The sequence below is a fragment of the Oncorhynchus clarkii genome, chromosome 5 (genome assembly GCF_045791955.1).
Source record: "Oncorhynchus clarkii lewisi isolate Uvic-CL-2024 chromosome 5, UVic_Ocla_1.0, whole genome shotgun sequence".
In the NCBI taxonomy this organism is placed as follows: domain Eukaryota; kingdom Metazoa; phylum Chordata; class Actinopteri; order Salmoniformes; family Salmonidae; genus Oncorhynchus; species Oncorhynchus clarkii.
The window spans coordinates 56,883,033-56,900,160 of record NC_092151.1 but is presented as its reverse complement, the minus strand read 5'-3'; the positions used below and the strand labels follow the sequence as shown (position 1 = coordinate 56,900,160).

Below are 17,128 nucleotides of genomic sequence, written 5' to 3'. Positions count from 1 at the left end.
ACCAGGCAGGTCCGAGATACTGTTGTGAAGAAGTTTAAAGCCGGATTTGGATACAAAAAGATTTCCCAAGCTTTAAACATCCCAAGGAGCACTGTGCAAGCGATAATATTGAAATGGAAGGAGTATCAGACCACTGCAAATCTTCCAAGACCTGGCCGTCCCTCTAAACTTTCAGCTCATACAAGGAGAAGACTGATCAGAGATGCAGCCAAGAGACCCATGATCACTCTGGATGAACTGCAGAGATCTACAGCTGAGGTGGAAGACTCTGTCCATAGGACAACAATCAGTCGTATATTGCACAAATCTGGCCTTTATGGAAGAGTGGCAAGAAGAAAGCCATTTCTTAAAGATATCCATAAAAAGTGTTGTTTAAAGTTTGCCACAAGCCACCTGGGAGACACACCAAACATGTGGAAGAAGGTGCTCTGGTCAGATGAAACCAAAATGGAACTTTTTGGCAACAATGCAAAACGTTATGTTTGGCGTAAAAGCAACACAGCTCATCACCCTGAACACACCATCCCCACTGTCAAACATGGTGGTGGCAGCATCATGGTTTGGGCCTGCTTTTCTTCAGCAGGGACAGGGAAGATGGTTAAAATTGATGGGAAGATGGATGGAGCCAAATACAGGACCATTCTGGAAGAAAACCTGATGGAGTCTGCAAAAGACCTGAGACTGGGACGGAGATTTGTCTTCCAACAAGACAATGATCCAAAACATAAAGCAAAATCTACAATGGAATGGTTCAAAAATAAACATATCCAGGTGTTAGAATGGCCAAGTCAAAGTCCAGACCTGAATCCAATCGAGAATCTGTGGAAAGAACTGAAAACTGCTGTTCACAAATGCTCTCCATCCAACCTCACTGAGCTCGAGCTGTTTTGCAAGGAGGAATGGGAAAAAATGGCAGTCTCTCGATGTGCAAAACTGATAGAGACATACCCCAAGCGACTTACAGCTGTAATCGCAGCAAAAGGTGGCGCTACAAAGTATTAACTTAAGGGGGCTGAATAATTTTGCACGCCCAATTTTTCAGTTTTTGATTTGTTAAAAAAGTTTGAAATATCCAATAAATGTCGTTCCACTTCATGATTGTGTCCCACTCGCTGTTGATTCTTCACAAAAAAATACAGTTTTATATCTTTATGTTTGAAGCCTGAAATGTGGCAAAAGGTCGCAAAGTTCAAGGGGGCCGAATACTTTCGCAAGGCACTGTATATCCCCCTCACTAACTTTAAGCATCAGCTATCTGAGCAGCTAACCGATCGCTGCAGCTGTACATAGCCCATCTGTAAATATCCCATACAACTACCTACCTCATCCCCATATTGTTTTGATTTACTTTTTTGCTCTTTTGCACACCATCATCTGACCATCTATTACTCCAGTGTTAATTTGCTAAATTGTAATTACTTCACTATGATGGCCTATTGATTGCCTTACCTCCTTACTCCATTTGCACACACTGTATATAGATTTTTCTATTGTGTTATTTACTGTACTTTTGTGTATCCTATGTGTAACTCTGTGTTGTTGTTTTTTTGTTGCACTGCTTTGCTTTATCTTGGCCAGGTCGCAGTTGTAAATGAGAACTTGTTCTCAACTGGCCTACCTGGTTAAATAAAGGTGAAATATATATATTTTTTTCAATGTTCTGTTTTCAATGTTCCTTGGAGGCACCCCATTCCAAAAGCATAATAACTACGAGCCTCCGTGGGCGGATTGGGCTTGTTTATGATTCACGACCTGAATTCATTTCCCCATAAAGGTGTTCTATTGGCCCTTATCACAGAGATGTATGCCGAGTGACAAATTGTAATTTGGCATAAGTAAGTTCATCCATCGATCTTCTGGCTGCCAAGGAAGCAAAACAACACAAATCAGACTGCCAAAGGCCTTCACTTCGGCTGGATGTCGTGGCTGCAGACTCGATGCCATGCAGACGCCATAGCAGCATTACATAATTAATTCTAGTACAGTAGAGAGTGATATTGGACCATCCATCATGTGTTTGGCTTTAGTGCCTGTCCATTTTGGTGATGACAGGCAGAACTTGTCACCTGCAAATGTCAGGCCTTGAATGACATTCCAAAACGAATGATTTAAGGACGTTGGGCAGGATTTGGCCTTAGAATAAATGTATATTTGGTGTAGTTGTAGCTAGCTAGCGGTTGTTTACGATGAGTTAGCAACCGCTTTGACACCCGTTTCTATTACCGTAGAGCTCTCGTGTCAAACACCTGTCTCCAAAAAATGCTCCGGTGCCTTCCGTTGTGGTTACATTCAGCGACTGTGACACACCTTCTGTGCATATTCACTTCCCATGCATGCAGTATCCTGTTCGATGTGTCATCATGTCCAACGTGAATGTCAACATTCTGAATGGCTTTCCCCAATATTTCTATTATCTACTATGCAAAGAGCCTTAACCCCATCCTATTCCAGCCGTACTCCTATGCTAGTAGCTAATTTATTAGTAGCATTCTGGGGCCAAGTGAAAAGCTTGTTTGAATTCTGTGTTTGCCCAGGCTATACTAATAGGTTTGCTTAGCCATTGTAAATCTCCTCAGCAAGCTGTGTAATTGGACAAACGTTGAGTATTGACTATTTCTCCCAATATGACCTCAACCCAGCTTAACATAATGAGAGGGCCATGACATGTAAACATCAGGATGACTGTGTTTGTGGTTTGGCCATAAAGAACAAAGTCTTTAATGAATAAATAAAAATGGCCTGCACTCTCTCAGAGCAATTGCATACAGAATAGCTTGCTGTTTTTTGGGGGTGCCGCGGTGTAATGGAGGTGATTTGGAACATTGTCGCCCTCAGATCTTGAGAATGTCCTCTTAGTTTAATGGTTAAGATGTTGGGTTGGCCAGAGACCTAGGTTGTACCCCTTTCGGCAACATTGGCAAGATGTTAATAGCAAACAGATGTGGATGTTTGGGCTTTGTGTCCCTCTCACACAACAAGGACGCTCCTCCTCGTTGTGTGTGAGTGTGGGAAACACCTGCTGAATATTATTTGACCTCTGTCCCACCCAATACCCCGGGTATATGACTTGGCTCCACTAGCTGACACCATCTCCTCTTTTTATTATCCTATTACCATGGAATACCAACATCTCTTTAAATCTCAGAGACAGTTTGTTTCCGATCCCGGATTAATTTCATAAAGTGATTACTGTAAGCCATTTTCAACACCAGCATCAAGTATACGTGAGGTTATTGCAAAAGACACCATGGTTGGAATTTCAAATTGAACTTGAAGAATATTTTTTCGAGGGGTGCACTAGAGGGGCTGACGGCCCCTCCCCCTGCTCAAACTAGAATCGAGACGATACTTCCGTGATCAACAAAAATGGAGGGGTGAGTCCCTTGTTTTACCCACAAGTGCCAATAGTGGAAAGTATTGCAGAGTGCATATAGTGGAAAATATTGCAGAGTGCATATAGTGGAAAATATTGCAGAGTGCACCTTTAAGGATAATAACGTGAAGACTGCAATGCACATTTCGCAGCAGCTCAAATTCGTATACTTTTTTTATTTTCTTGCAAAGGCTCAATGCTCATGGTGTCAGGTGTTCAGAGCTTGTTGTATTTTGCAGTGTAATGATTTTATGGATTCAAGTGTGACCGCTCGGCATGGGCCTCCAAGACTTTTGTATAGTACCGCCAGAACCTCAGGATTACCTGTTCATTACCTCCTCTCTGAACAGAGCGTCTCGCTTAATATAGAGGCTGGATGGCCATCCCTCTCCTGTTAATGTCCCAGTCACCACTAATCCCTTATGGCAGCCAATTTAAAACACCCTGCCTTGATATTGCCTATGACTTTCTGCACCGGACAGATAAACACCGTCATTTACATGTACAATCGGGCTCGCAGCTCAGCGCAATACCAGCTACAGTGCCTTCAGAAAGTATTCACACCCCTTTACTTTTTCCACAGTTTGTTGTGTTACAACCTGAATTTAACATGTATTAAATTGAGATTTTGTGTCACTGATCTACATACAATACTGCATAATGTCAAAGTGGAATTTTGTTTGTGTACACTTTTTTTTAAATGAATAAAGAAATAAACGCTGCAATGTCTTGAGTCGAAAAGTATTCAACCCCTTTGTTATGGCAAGCCTAAATAACTTCAGGAGTAGAAATGTGCTTAACAAATCGCATACTATGTTGCATGGACTCATTCCGTGTTCAATAGTAGTGGTTAACATGATTTTTGAACGACTACCCCATCTCTACCACACACATACAATTATATGTAAGGTCCCTCAATTAAATAGTACATTTCAAGCACAGATTAAACCACAAAGGCCAAGGAGGTTTTCAATGCCTCGCAAAGAAGAGCACCGTTTGGTAGATGTGTAAAAAATAAATAAATAAATCAGACGCTGAGTATCTCTTTGAGCATGGTAAAGTTATTAGGCTTTGGATGGTGTATCAATACACCCAGTCATTACAAGGATACGGGCGTTCTTCCTAATTCAGTTGCCGGAGAAGAAGAAAACTCAGGGATTTCACCATGAGGCCAATGGTGATTTTAGAACAGTTACAGAGTTTAGTGGTTGTGATATGACAAAATTAAGGATGGATAAACAACATTGTAGCTTATTCCACAATACTAACCTAAATGACAGAGTGTTTGCAACAAGGAACTTAAGTAATAATGCAGAAAACGTGGCAAAGCAATCAACTTAATATCCTGATTACAAAGCTTTATGTTTAGGGCAAATCCAATCCAACACATCACTGAGTACCACTCTTCATATTTTTAAGCAAGGTGGTGGCTGCATCATGTTATGGGTATGCTTGTCATCGGCAAGATCTACGGAGGTTTTTTTTAATAAAAAGAAACGGAATATAAGCACAGGCAAAATTCTAGAGGAAAACCTGCTTCAGTCTGCTTTCTAACAGATATTGGGAGATGAATGCACCTTCCAGCAGGAATATAACCTAAAACTCAAGGTCAAATCTACACTGGAGTTGCTTACCAAGAGAACATGGAATCTTTTGGAGTGGCCTAGTTACAGTTTTGACTTAAATCGGCTTGAAAAATCTATGGCAAGAATTGAAAATGGCTGTCTAGCAAGATCAATAATCAACTTGACAGAGCTTGAAGAATAAAAAAAAAAAAAGAATGGGCAAATATTGTACTCTTCAGGTGTGCAAAGCTCTTAGAGATGTACGCAAATAGACTCAAGGATGTAATCACCGCCAAAGGTGCTTCTACAAGGTATTGACTCAGGGGTGTGAATACTTACGTAAAGGAGATACTGTATTTCTGTGTTTCATTTTCAATGCATTTTCTAAAATGTATAAAAACATTTTTTTACTGTGTCATTATGGGGTATTATGTGTAGATGGGTGACAAAGGGTATGAATTATTTTGGAAGGCAGTGTAAACAAGACTGCCTCTCTCAGAAAACCCACACATGTCTCCTCAGTTCTCTGGAATGTATTATTTTCTGTCGAGAAACATGTGCATGTGCCCATAGCAGAATGCATTGTGGGGTTTTCATTGTCATGTTTGGGGAGAACAGCAGTGCAGCAAAAAAACTACTGAGTTTGTTTGCTCTTCCTCTGCTAGAAATGACTCCCTAACCAGTCAATCTCATATCAGATTCAGAAAAAATGCTGTAATTATTTTAATCAGAAGAACCCCCCCCCCCCTAAAATATTTTCTCTCAGCAGAAAGAAAATACAGTTGCCATTTACAGTTGCATTCTTATCTTTTATTATTTCTTAAATGTTTTTTATTGTCGAGAACGAACCTGCGAGGTACCATTCTGTTGGACAGTGTATACTATGTGTATCCTGTACATATGGCTAATGAAACTATCTCAGACCATGTTTATTTCAGTATTTAGGTGGGCTTATTTCCAAACATATTGGATGTATATGTAAAAATGTAGTTACACATCATGCATGTTTGGAAATGAGTTGCATAAGCAAACTAAGAAAGCCAAGAAAGAGATGGGAAAGACGTTTCTCTCATATTGCATTTCTAATATTTAATATTGTATGTGCATTTCTAGTCTTGCTATGGCCAGAAGGCTGAGCCAATACAAGTTTTTGAGTCTGGCTCAAGAGACTAGTGCATTCCTAAGATTTAACATGGTCTGCCAATACTAAATAGGTTTGTTCCAATTCTTTATAGTCTTTTATATTAATTCAGTTTTACCTCTGCTGTAAAAGGCTTACTGCAGTTCTCTTCCAATGTTCCACATGAGGTTTTCTTCTCTTATCATTATTGTCAATTTTTGTTTCCTGTCAAAGACGTCAAGGTCCATCAGTTCTGCCCGTCTTCTCTTTTGTCTTCGCTCCAGTCAGGTTTGAACCTTCCCAGTGTCTCTATGCTACTTCCCATTCACAGAAGACTAATGTAATGTACTGTTTCAGAAAATAGCAGTGCTGCTGGAGAAAGTACCATTGCTTTTTCTCACCACCTGCTGGTTCGTGAGGGTTGGCCTTAAAGTCACACTCCTCGATCTGTCTTCACCCACTTTGAGCAACTTTTGTTTGTAAACTAAGTGGTGGGTCTTGGTGAATGTAACTGCCAGTGTTTGTTGAACTCTGTGGCAACCAACTTATTTGTTTGTTGATTGATTGGTAACTGCCACCTCATCTGTGGCGTGGCTTTAACGAGGTGTTTCACAGATTTGATCATCTTTTCACAATAAGGATGTGCAAAGGCAGCTCAATAGTCTTTCTGATTGAGGTGATTTGTAGATCAGATTTCTATGCAACCCCGGTCTCAGACCGACCAACACGAACTACCAGCACCTTTCAACAGTTTTACCATTTTCTTTTTTTTTTTTTTAGCTAGGCTTGGTTAAGAGAAGCTAATCAAGCTGCTAGTCTGCATTTTATACCGGAGAGACGGCTTAAGAGTTTTCAGCACATTACACATGACTGGTTTTAAATCCCTCTTGGTGGATTCCATCATTGATGAGAAAATCGTCAGATGAAGCCCCCTGGAATACAATTTGTTCTATGTTATTACTGCGATGTTACTACTCTAACATGATCTAATGCTACATTTGTCATGATGAGCAATCACTCTCGAAATGGCTTTTATGGTAGTCGTACAGATATCGGATCTTCGTTTGAGACAGCTTGCTACAGCAGGAAAAGTATCCTTCAGAAGCAGGAGATTTGAATTATTATGTGGATTATAAATAATGGACATTTTTGGTAGGGGGTTGGTACATTTTTCATAAGGGGAAAATCATGTCTGAAATTTAAAAGTGGGAAATTACAAACTTCAGAAGCCTTTTTAAACCTAAAATACACTAAGTAAAACATGTCCTGCAACAGGGTAATCAACTTAAGATCTTATATCCGTAGATAACAATGACTTGATTGGCCATAGTTTCAGAAAATGACTATATATGGAGCGGGTTGATATTCTTATGCTGTGGTAGCTGGCAAGATTCCACACTTGAAATTATAGGCCCACGTAGGCACATTCCAACTGAGATATTACTCCTGTCTGAACAGGATGAACATTCACAAAGAAACCAATTAAAAAAGCCTAAACTCAGATGAGAAGCATCTCCACAGTTGCATATTCCCTGTTGTTCATATTCAGGTCGCGCTCACTTGGGTTTGAGCGATCTGTAGAGTACTGTGGAAGTTCTTAGCTATAGGCCTGAACTTGACGATGCACTTGGCTAAACTATTATAAGGCAGATAAACACTTGAAATGTAGAATATACATTCAGGTTTGTGCTGAGTAGAGGAGTATGCATTAGACACAAAGCCCACTGTCTATCAGAACCTCTTTCTTTTTTAGAAGTCAAATGTGTTTGAAGGCTCCAAAGTGAGTTCCTGGACGGGTCATTTGCAGCTTGCTCTTTGGCTACATACTGCAAATATCTATATTTGCGTGAGTGCAGAGAGATCGGTATGAGGGATATGACATTGGTCAGATAATCTCCAGTCAGCAAAACATAACACCCCTTTTCTTTGTGACAATCAGGTGACGTCCCTGGAGCAAGCCGGAAATTAGACATACAGTTGAAGTCGTAAGTTGACGCACACCTTAGCCAAATACATTTAAACTCAGTTTTTCACAATTCCTGACATTTAATCCTACTAAAAAATCCCTGTTTTAGGTCAGTTAGGATCACCACTATATTTTAAGAATGTGAAATGTCAGAATAATAGTAGAGACAATGATTTATTTCACATTCCCAGTCGGATAGAAGTTTACATACACTTAATTAGTATTTGGTAGCATTGCCTTAAAATTGTTTAACTTGGGTCAAACATTTCGGATAGCCTTCCACAAGCTTCCACACAATAAGTTGGGTGAATTTTGGACCATTCCTCCTGACAGAGCTGGTGTAACTGAGTCAGGTTTTAGGCTTCCTTGCTCGCACACACTTTTTCAGTTCTGCCCACAAATTCTCTATGGGATTAAGTTCAGGGCTTTGTGATGGCCACTCCAATACCATTACTTTGTTGTCCTTAAGCCATTTAGCAACAACTTTGGAAGTATGCTTGGGGTCATTGTCCATTTGGAAGACCCATTTGTGACCAAGCTTTAACTTGACTGATGTCTTGAGATGTTGCTTCAATATATCCACATTTTCCTACCTCATGATTCCATCTATTTTGTGAAGCACCCCCACAACATGATGCTGACACCCCCGTGCTTCACGGTTGGGATGGTGTTCTTCCTTCAAATACATCCACAGGTGACTTAATTGACTTAAATGATGTCAATTAGCCTATCAGACACTTCTAAAGCAATGACATCATTTTCTGGAATTTTCCAAGCTGTTTAAAGGCACAGTCAACTTAGTGTATGTAAACTTCTGACTTACTGGAACAGTGAATTATAAGTGAAATAATCTGTCTGTAAACAATTGTTGGAAAAAGTACTTGTGTCATGCACACAATAGATGTCCTTAACCGACTTGCCAAAACTATAGTTTGTTAACAAGAAATTTGTGGAGTGGTTGAAAAATGAGTTTTAATGACTCCAACCTAAGTGTATGTAAACTTCCGACTTCAACTGTACTTCCAGGGCACCATGACACAACATCCCAAGAACGTCCGAAAAACGTCCTCTGGGATGTCCCTGGGACAAACTGAGAACTAGACAAAACCTCCCGGGCACTGTGACACAACATCCCTAGAATGTCCTAAAAACAACCTCTGGGACATCCCCGGGACAAACCGGGAACTAGACAAAATCTCCAGGGTACAATGACACAACATCCCAAAAACGTCCTAAAAACATCCTCGGGGATGTCCCCGTGGACAATCCAGGAACTAGACAAAACCTCATGAACAATGACACAACGTCCTGACCACTTTAGACAACCATTTTGTGATGTTCTGGGTAAGTCCTAATGACGTATTTTTGTTTGCAGGGATACTCCTTCTGACATGACGTTATGATTCCTGCCTCAACTCTGAATGACCTCCGACCTGTACGATTCTATCAAACATGAATAAATGAAAAATAAAAATGGTTGCGGTATTTAAAAAATAATATCATAGGACAGAGAATAAATAGGAACCTTGGGTGCTCCACCTCACTCACCTCTATTCCATATCTATCTGAACTCTGTCCTTTCTCTAGTGCTGGATTTACTCAGCCTTCACACCGGTGCCTTCTATATTCCTATTCCACAGGCTATAAAATATATCAGTTTGAACCAAGGGTAAAACAAGTGTTGGGAGACAGATAAGATCGGAAGGTAAAGTGTAAACAAAGGGAGGTTCATGGCTCTGTATATCCGGGGGGGAGCAAAACAGAAGCGTTTCAACTAAAGATAAAACAAGGATATTGGGGGAGGGATAAGATCTAAAAGGAAAGGGTAGATAAAGACAGTCTCGTGTTTAAAAAAAAATCTTTGTCATTTATTTCCTTTTGAAAAAGACGGGAGCAAACTTTGCATAGGTGCAAACACTTATCAGTGTCCTCTAGTCTACTTCCCATTCACCATATTCTCCCCCTGTCATCATCAGTATTAGAATGAATTACACAGTGACTCCTGGGGGATGCTCTAGAAATAGTTGGCTGTACCAACATAAGAATGTGTAACTCTTATGGGGATGCACACCTTCATATACTTAATGTTTATGTCCGGATTTGTGATGGAGGTACCCAGAACCCCCTGGGTCACAATTATGACTGCCCACTGTCTGTAAGTAAAATGTTAGAGAAAGATTTTTGGCTGCTGCTGTGTGGTAAAGGAATTGGGACAGAATCTTAAAATCTTCATTCCCTCAATTTCCCTTTTCCATTTATTTCCATTTCCAGGACTAAGAAAGATTGGATTCTAAATGGATCCTGTCATTCTGTGGTCACCCACTATTTCCGTCTCTCTTTTCTTCTCCCTTTGTAGTTCCAGGTTCCAATCAAACACTATGAGATGATGTCCTTGTCCTTTTGTCCTCTCTCAGGTTACTGGAGCCATTAGTTACCCTTGTTGACCTCTATGTTCTCTGAGAGTACCTGTATAATGCACCTCTCTATATTGTCATTTTCAAACGGCTTTGCAAGACAGGAAGAACTCAAATGTGGGATACTCCTGTGGTCTCAGTGAGATGTTATTGAGGGTTTTCATTGAATTGGTGACGGACTGGGTTTAGTGCATCTGTGAAAAGGATAATGACATTGTAAATAATCTATTCACATGGGGTGAGAAATAATGCCGGATATTTGATTGAATCAACCAATGTGCGGGATTTTTATAAATCACTAACCAGCTTTCCATCCAACCTTTTTATGCGAGTCAAGTACATGTTTCATGACAGGCCTGATGGAAACAGGAAATGTTTTGGTACACTTTTCAAATGTCGACAAAACAAAATACGCTAGAAAAGGTGGGATCGTTTGTGTATGTAAAATTAATTATGCGAGGAATGTTGTGGAAACGCTTTTATGCGCAAACATTGATAAAATAACTATCATATCGAAGTAAACTTGGGAGTCCCACGATGATATGTTGTGTGGTTCTCCCACTACGACTGGGAAGCATGTCGTTTATTTCGCTACAGATTAAATACAATTTGATGAACTTCACAGGGTGGTGAAAGTGCAAGGTGATGAGCTTGATGCTCCTTTTCAATAAATATCGAGGGTCTTATTTTAGTAACATGACCATCGATGCCTGGCTGCCGTTTGACAAATACAAATTATCTTGCTCTTTTGCCCGTAATAATCTCATTATATACGTGCACTCTAGCCAACAGCGCGCAGATACCAAAGTGGGCACACGCTATATAACGCTTTTTTTTTGTGAGAACACCATCAGAGTTTAAAATGCAAGTGTGCCCTATTTAACTTGTATTTTTTATTAGGTACATTGGAAATCAATAGCTAAATATATTTGTATGTGCACTATGTCATCACGCACAGCCTTTTATCTGCAACAAGTCAATTTGATAGAAACCTCTGGTAGGAAAATGCGCATATTTAAAACTTGTCACCAATTGGATGGAAATCAAGAATCAGTGGCTTTTTAAAACTGTACTACATCCAGCTTGGTGAAGATATGGTTGAGATGTGGCACAAATAACGATAATCCTTCTCTTTTATTTGGAGTTAACAGTCATTGTGTGGGTATACTTTTTTGACTTAGAGGATTGGTTTGGTAGTTATAATAAATGATATAATAAACACCCCTCACATGGCTTTGGTGAAAACTGGCACAAAAGGTACTTATGAGTATTCATAAGAGGTAAGATGCTTTGATGACATGATTTTTTGGTTGTGTGCCGTTGTGTATGTCATCGTCAAGTCTGACGAACTAACACTAACTGACACATTAGTACGCTGTGATTTTGAGCTTTAGCTCATCAAAAGGTGGACAATCTGCACACCATTCTTTCTAAGGGACAACACAACCCACAAAAAAAAGAGAAGCAATGTCGAGATGGTAGAAAGAAAGTCGTATTCTTTTAACAAGTATGTTTAAAAAAAAAAGAGGTGCAGAGTACACTTCAACGTGAACTACAGACACATTTATGACCTTTTTTTGGTTCACACTACTTGTGGAGCGTACGTTTTCAGCAGCTCATGAAACAAAGGGAGTTGCCCATCTCTGGTCAAAGGGAGTTGCCCATCTCTGGTCAAAGGGAGTTGCCCATCTCTGGTCAAAGGGAGTTGCCCACCTCTGGTCAAAGGGAGCTGCCCACCTCTGGTCAAAGGGAGCTGCCCACCTCTGGTCAAAGGGAGTTGCCCACCTCTGGTCAAAGGGAGTTGCCCATCTCTGGTCAAAGGGAGTTGCCCACCTCTGATCAAAGGGAGTTGCCCACCTCTGATCAAAGGGAGTTGCCCACCTCTGGTCAAAGGGAGTTGCCCACCTCTGGTCAAAGGGAGTTGCCCACCTCTGGTCAAAGGGAGTTGCCCACCTCTGATCAAAGGGAGCTGCCCACCTCTGATCAAAGGGAGTTGCCCATCTCTGGTCAAAGGGAGCTGCCCATCTCTGGTCAAAGGGAGCTGCCCACCTCTGGTCAAAGGGAGCTGCCCACCTCTGGTCAAAGGGAGTTTCCCACCTCTGATCAAAGGGAGTTGCCCATCTCTGGTCAAAGGGAGCTGCCCACCTCTGGTCAAAGGGAGCTGCCCACCTCTGGTCAAAGGGAGTTCCCAACCTTGGTCTAGCGAGTTTCCCACCCCTGGTCTAGAGGGCAACATCAGTCTATTCAAATCAAATAAAATGTTGTTGGTCAAATGTTGGTCACATACACATGGTTAGCAGATGTTATTGTGAGTGTAGCGAAATGCGTATGCTTCTAGATCCGACAGTGCAGCAGTATCTAACAATTCCACAACATAACCTAATACACACAATCTAGTAAAGGAATGGGATGAGAATATATAAGTATAAAATATATGGATGAGCAGTGACAGAGCGGCTAAGATGCAATAGATAGTAAAGAATAGATTGTGAAGGATACAGTAGACATTATATACATATGAGATTAATAATGTGAGACATGTAAACATTGTTAAAATGGCATTAATAAAGTGACTAGTGTTCCATTTCTTAAAGTGGCCAATGATAACAATCTGTAGGTAGGTAGCCGCCTCTCTGTGCTAGTGATGGCTGTTTAACAATCTGATGGCCTTGAGATAGAAGCTGTTTTTCAATCTCTCTGTCCCAGCTTTGATGCACCTGTACTGACCTCGCCTTCTGCAGGATAGTGGGGTGAACAGGCAGTGGCTCGGGTGGTTTGTCCTTGATTATCTTTTTTGCCTTCCTGTGACATCAGGTGTTGTAGGTGTCCTGGAGGGCAGGTAGTTTGCCCCCGGTGATGCGTTGTGCAGACCGCACCACCCTCTGGAGAGCCTTGTGGTTGTGGGCGGTGCAGTTGCCATACCAGGCGGTGATACAGCCCGACAGGATGCTCTCATTTGTGCACCTGTAAAAGTTAGTGAGGGTTTTCGGTTACAAGCCACATTTTTTCAGCCTCCTGAGGTTGAAGAGGTGCTGTTGCTCCTTCTTCACCACACTGTCTGTGTGCGTGGACCATTTCAGTTTGTTGTAATATGTACACTTTCCACCTTTCCACCTTTCCACCTTCTCCACTGCTGTCCCGTCGATGTGTATAGGGGGGTGCTCCCTTTGCTGTTTCCTGAAGTCCACGATCAGCTCTTTTTGTTTTCCTCTATGCCAAGGGGAGGGGCTGACTACAAAGCTACTTCTCCCTCAGTTCCAGGAGAAACAAAGCCTTGATCTCTCTATCTGGAGCAGAAGAATACTGAAACTTTTGCTGCGCGTCATTGAAATGCTTTGTGGATGCTGCCTGCAAACATACGTGTGTCAAACATTTACCTTCCAACTTCTCCGCTGATGCACTGGTCCCAGTGACTGGGTCCCATGTGACTCAGTTGGTAGTGCGTGGAGCTTGCAACGCCAGGGTTGTGTGTTCGATTCCCATGGGGGGACAGCACGAAAAAAAGGATGACAATGTATTCACTCACAACTGTAAGTTGCTCTGGATAAGAGCGTCTGCTTAATGTAACGTTTGAGGTTGCGGGAGTCAGAGAGAGGGGAAGACATGAACGGAGACCCACAAACACAAGGGGGGAACCTGACGAGACAAAGCATGAATTGCAATTTGTGCGTTCCATCTCTCCTGTAGTGCTTGTTGCAGCAAAGCAAATGAGCAGCATGTCAGGGAGGGTTATGAAGACGGGTAGCCCAACTTTGTGGTGGTTATCAAAGGCTTTTGAAACGGATGGATTGAAATCGGCACTTTCATCTGTTGATATTGCTTTTTGAGTCAACGTGTGACTAAAGAGAGCATAAGCTCAAAGTTTTGTTTAATGAAAAGGGGATTATAAAGATTTGAATTTGAGTCAGTGAGTCGAGTTGTAGTCTCTCCGAAAATATTTCACTGAATAATTTGTTTTGGTTCTTATATCCAGCTTGATCTATTTTCCTTTTTGAAAATGAAGCCTTCATAATGCATTTTATAAGCCCTACATAGATGGTTCACAGCTCATTTATAAGCAAATGTCATACTGAAGAGAGTGTAAAGTCAATACAGTGTGTAGGTTGCTCTGCCAAATGTAACATAACCACGATGGCATACCCTCACAAAGCTGTGCTTCACAAAGGGTGAGCAATGCTATCTTTGATTATAGCAATTGCGTGACTCATGCTCCAGTCCTTTTCTTTAGATCTGACAATCTTTCTTATTCTCTCTCTCTCTCTCCTCCCAGAACCGCTTCCACTTGCAGATGGTTACGCGGATCCCCCCGTCAGGCCTGTCAGAGCTGCTGCTGACTATTCTCCAGCGGAGCGGCTGGCAGGAGGGCATGGCTGTGCTGTGCCAGGGCTGGGAGGAGGCTGGCCTGCTGGAACTACTGGAGCTCCAGAGCCGCCTTGGCTGGGGCGCCACCCGCTGGCACCTCCGAGCCCTCCTCAATCTCACCCGGGCCGGGCCCACAGAATCCGAAATCCAGGACTTCCTTTCGGAACACTTCCGGGGACAGGGGCCAAGTCAGATCCTGCCACCGGCCGCGGTACTGCTGTTCGGGGCCGACCCGGAGTGTGCAGCGGCGGTGCTGCGGAGTGCCCAGGACTTGGGGCTTACGCTGCCCACAGTGCACTGGGTGCTGGGCTACCCGCTGAGCCCCGACACCCTGCACTCCATCGGCCTGCCCCTGGGGCTGCTGGCCTACGGTGAGGTGGAGCGCAAGCCGCTGGACTTCTACATCCGCGACGCGCTGCAGCTGGTGGGCCAAGCTGTGGCAGCAGCCACAGTGGTGCGTCCCGACCTGGCGCTCATCCAGAACATGGTCAACTGCTACGACAAGCCCAACAAGCACGAGGTGCCCTCGTCCGGACAGTACCTCGCCAGGTAAAGCTGGTTCACTTTTAACCTTTGACTCACAAAGTCTCTGGAGGTTTGAAGGATTATTTTACACACATACACACACTCACATTAAGTTTGAGATCACTTTATTGGTCAATTGCACACAGCGTCCAACTGAAATTTGACTTCCGCTTTTAACCCAACCCCTCCGAAAGACACACATAAATACACAGAATTTGGAGAGGAGCGGGGTGCTGCCACACTGGGCACCCAGAGAGCTGTTGTTGTGGGGGTTTAAGTGCCTTGCTCAAGGGCACAACGGCAGACAATGGCATCTAGGATTTAATACCAGCAACCCTCCGGTTGCCGGCTCTCTTCCTACCAGATTTTTCCTGTCGGACCCGGGATTTGAACCAGTTGCTGGCTTGCCTCTCTAACCGCTGGGCTACCTGCCGCATACATATATATTGTACATGCAGTGCTTTCGGAAAGTATTCAGACCCCTTTACCTTTTCCACATTTTGTTACGTTACAGCCTTACTCTAAATTGGATTAAATCAAAAATGTTCCTCAGCAATCTACACATTGTCAAAGTGACAAAGTGAAACTTTTTTTTTTTTTGCAAGTTTATTACAAATAAAAAACAGAAATACCTTATTTACATACGTATTCAGACCCTTTGCTATGAGACTGTGAAATTGAGCTCAGGTACATCCTGTTTCCATTGATCATCCTAGAGATGTTTCTACAACTTGATTGGAGTCCACCTGTGCTAAATTCAATTGATTGGACATGATTTGGAAAGGCACACACCTGTCTATATAAGGTCCCACAGTTAGCAGTGCATGTCAGAGCTCCGAGACAGGATTGTGTTGAGGCACAGTGTAACGACGTTCGTCTGTAGGAGGAGAAGCGGACCAAAAAGAAGCGTGGTGGTTACTCATGTTCTTTAATGGAAAACTGAACGATACATGAAATAACTCAAATCTACAAAACAACAAACGGAACGTGAAAACCTATACAGCCTATCCTGTGACAACAAACACAGTGACAGGAACAATCACCCACCAACACACAGTGAAACCCAGGCTACCTAAGTATGATTCTCAATCAGAGACAACTAATGACACCTGCCTCTGATTGAGAACCATACTAGGCCGGAAGGCGCCGGACAGGCGGGAGGCGCCGGGCAGAGGCGCCGGACAGGCGGGAGGCTCCGGCAGCGGCGCCGGACAGGCGGGAGGCTCCGGCAGCGCTGGAGAGGAGGAAGCCCCTGTAAGGATGGGCCGGAGAGACAGCCTGGTACGGGGGGCTGCCACCGGAGGGCTGGTGCGTGGAGGTGGTGACGGATAGACCGGACCGTGAAGGCGTACTGGAGATCTTGAGAGCAGGGTTGGCACCAACCGCCCTGGCTGGATCTTCACCCTAGCCCGGCAGATGTGGGGAGCTGGGATGTAGCGCACCGGGCTAAGCACGCGTACTGGGGACACCGTGCGAACAACTGCATAACACGGTGCCTGACCAGCACCACGCCCGCCACAGTTAGCACTGCTAGGAGCACTGTAGTGCTGAGATGGCACAGGACGTGCAGGGCTAGGGAGATGCACAGGAGGCCTGGTGCGTGAGGCTGGCACAGTCTTCACCAGACCCCTCGCACGCACCTCAGGATGAGTATGGAGAGCTGACCCCGGTGCCATTAAATCCCTGACACGCTCCGTCGGGCGAATGTCGTGCCTCATGCACCAAACCAGCAATTCCCTCATATCTCTCTCCTCCAATTTCCCCATTAACTCCTTCACAGTCTCTGCTTCGCTCACCTCCAAC

The 17,128-nt window shown here is 43.1% G+C and overlaps 1 protein-coding gene across 1 annotated transcript in view; it reads left to right on the top strand.

The window, feature by feature from the left end:
- The window catches only part of LOC139410110 (glutamate receptor, ionotropic, N-methyl-D-aspartate 3Bb), a 111,254-nt gene that overhangs the window by 63,050 nt on the left and 31,076 nt on the right, over window positions 1–17,128 (top strand). Inside the window, exon 2 of the mRNA XM_071155554.1 lies at window positions 14,709–15,349. Within this exon, the coding sequence (XP_071011655.1) occupies window positions 14,709–15,349 (641 nt within the window). The remainder of the gene's footprint in view (window positions 1–14,708; window positions 15,350–17,128) is intronic.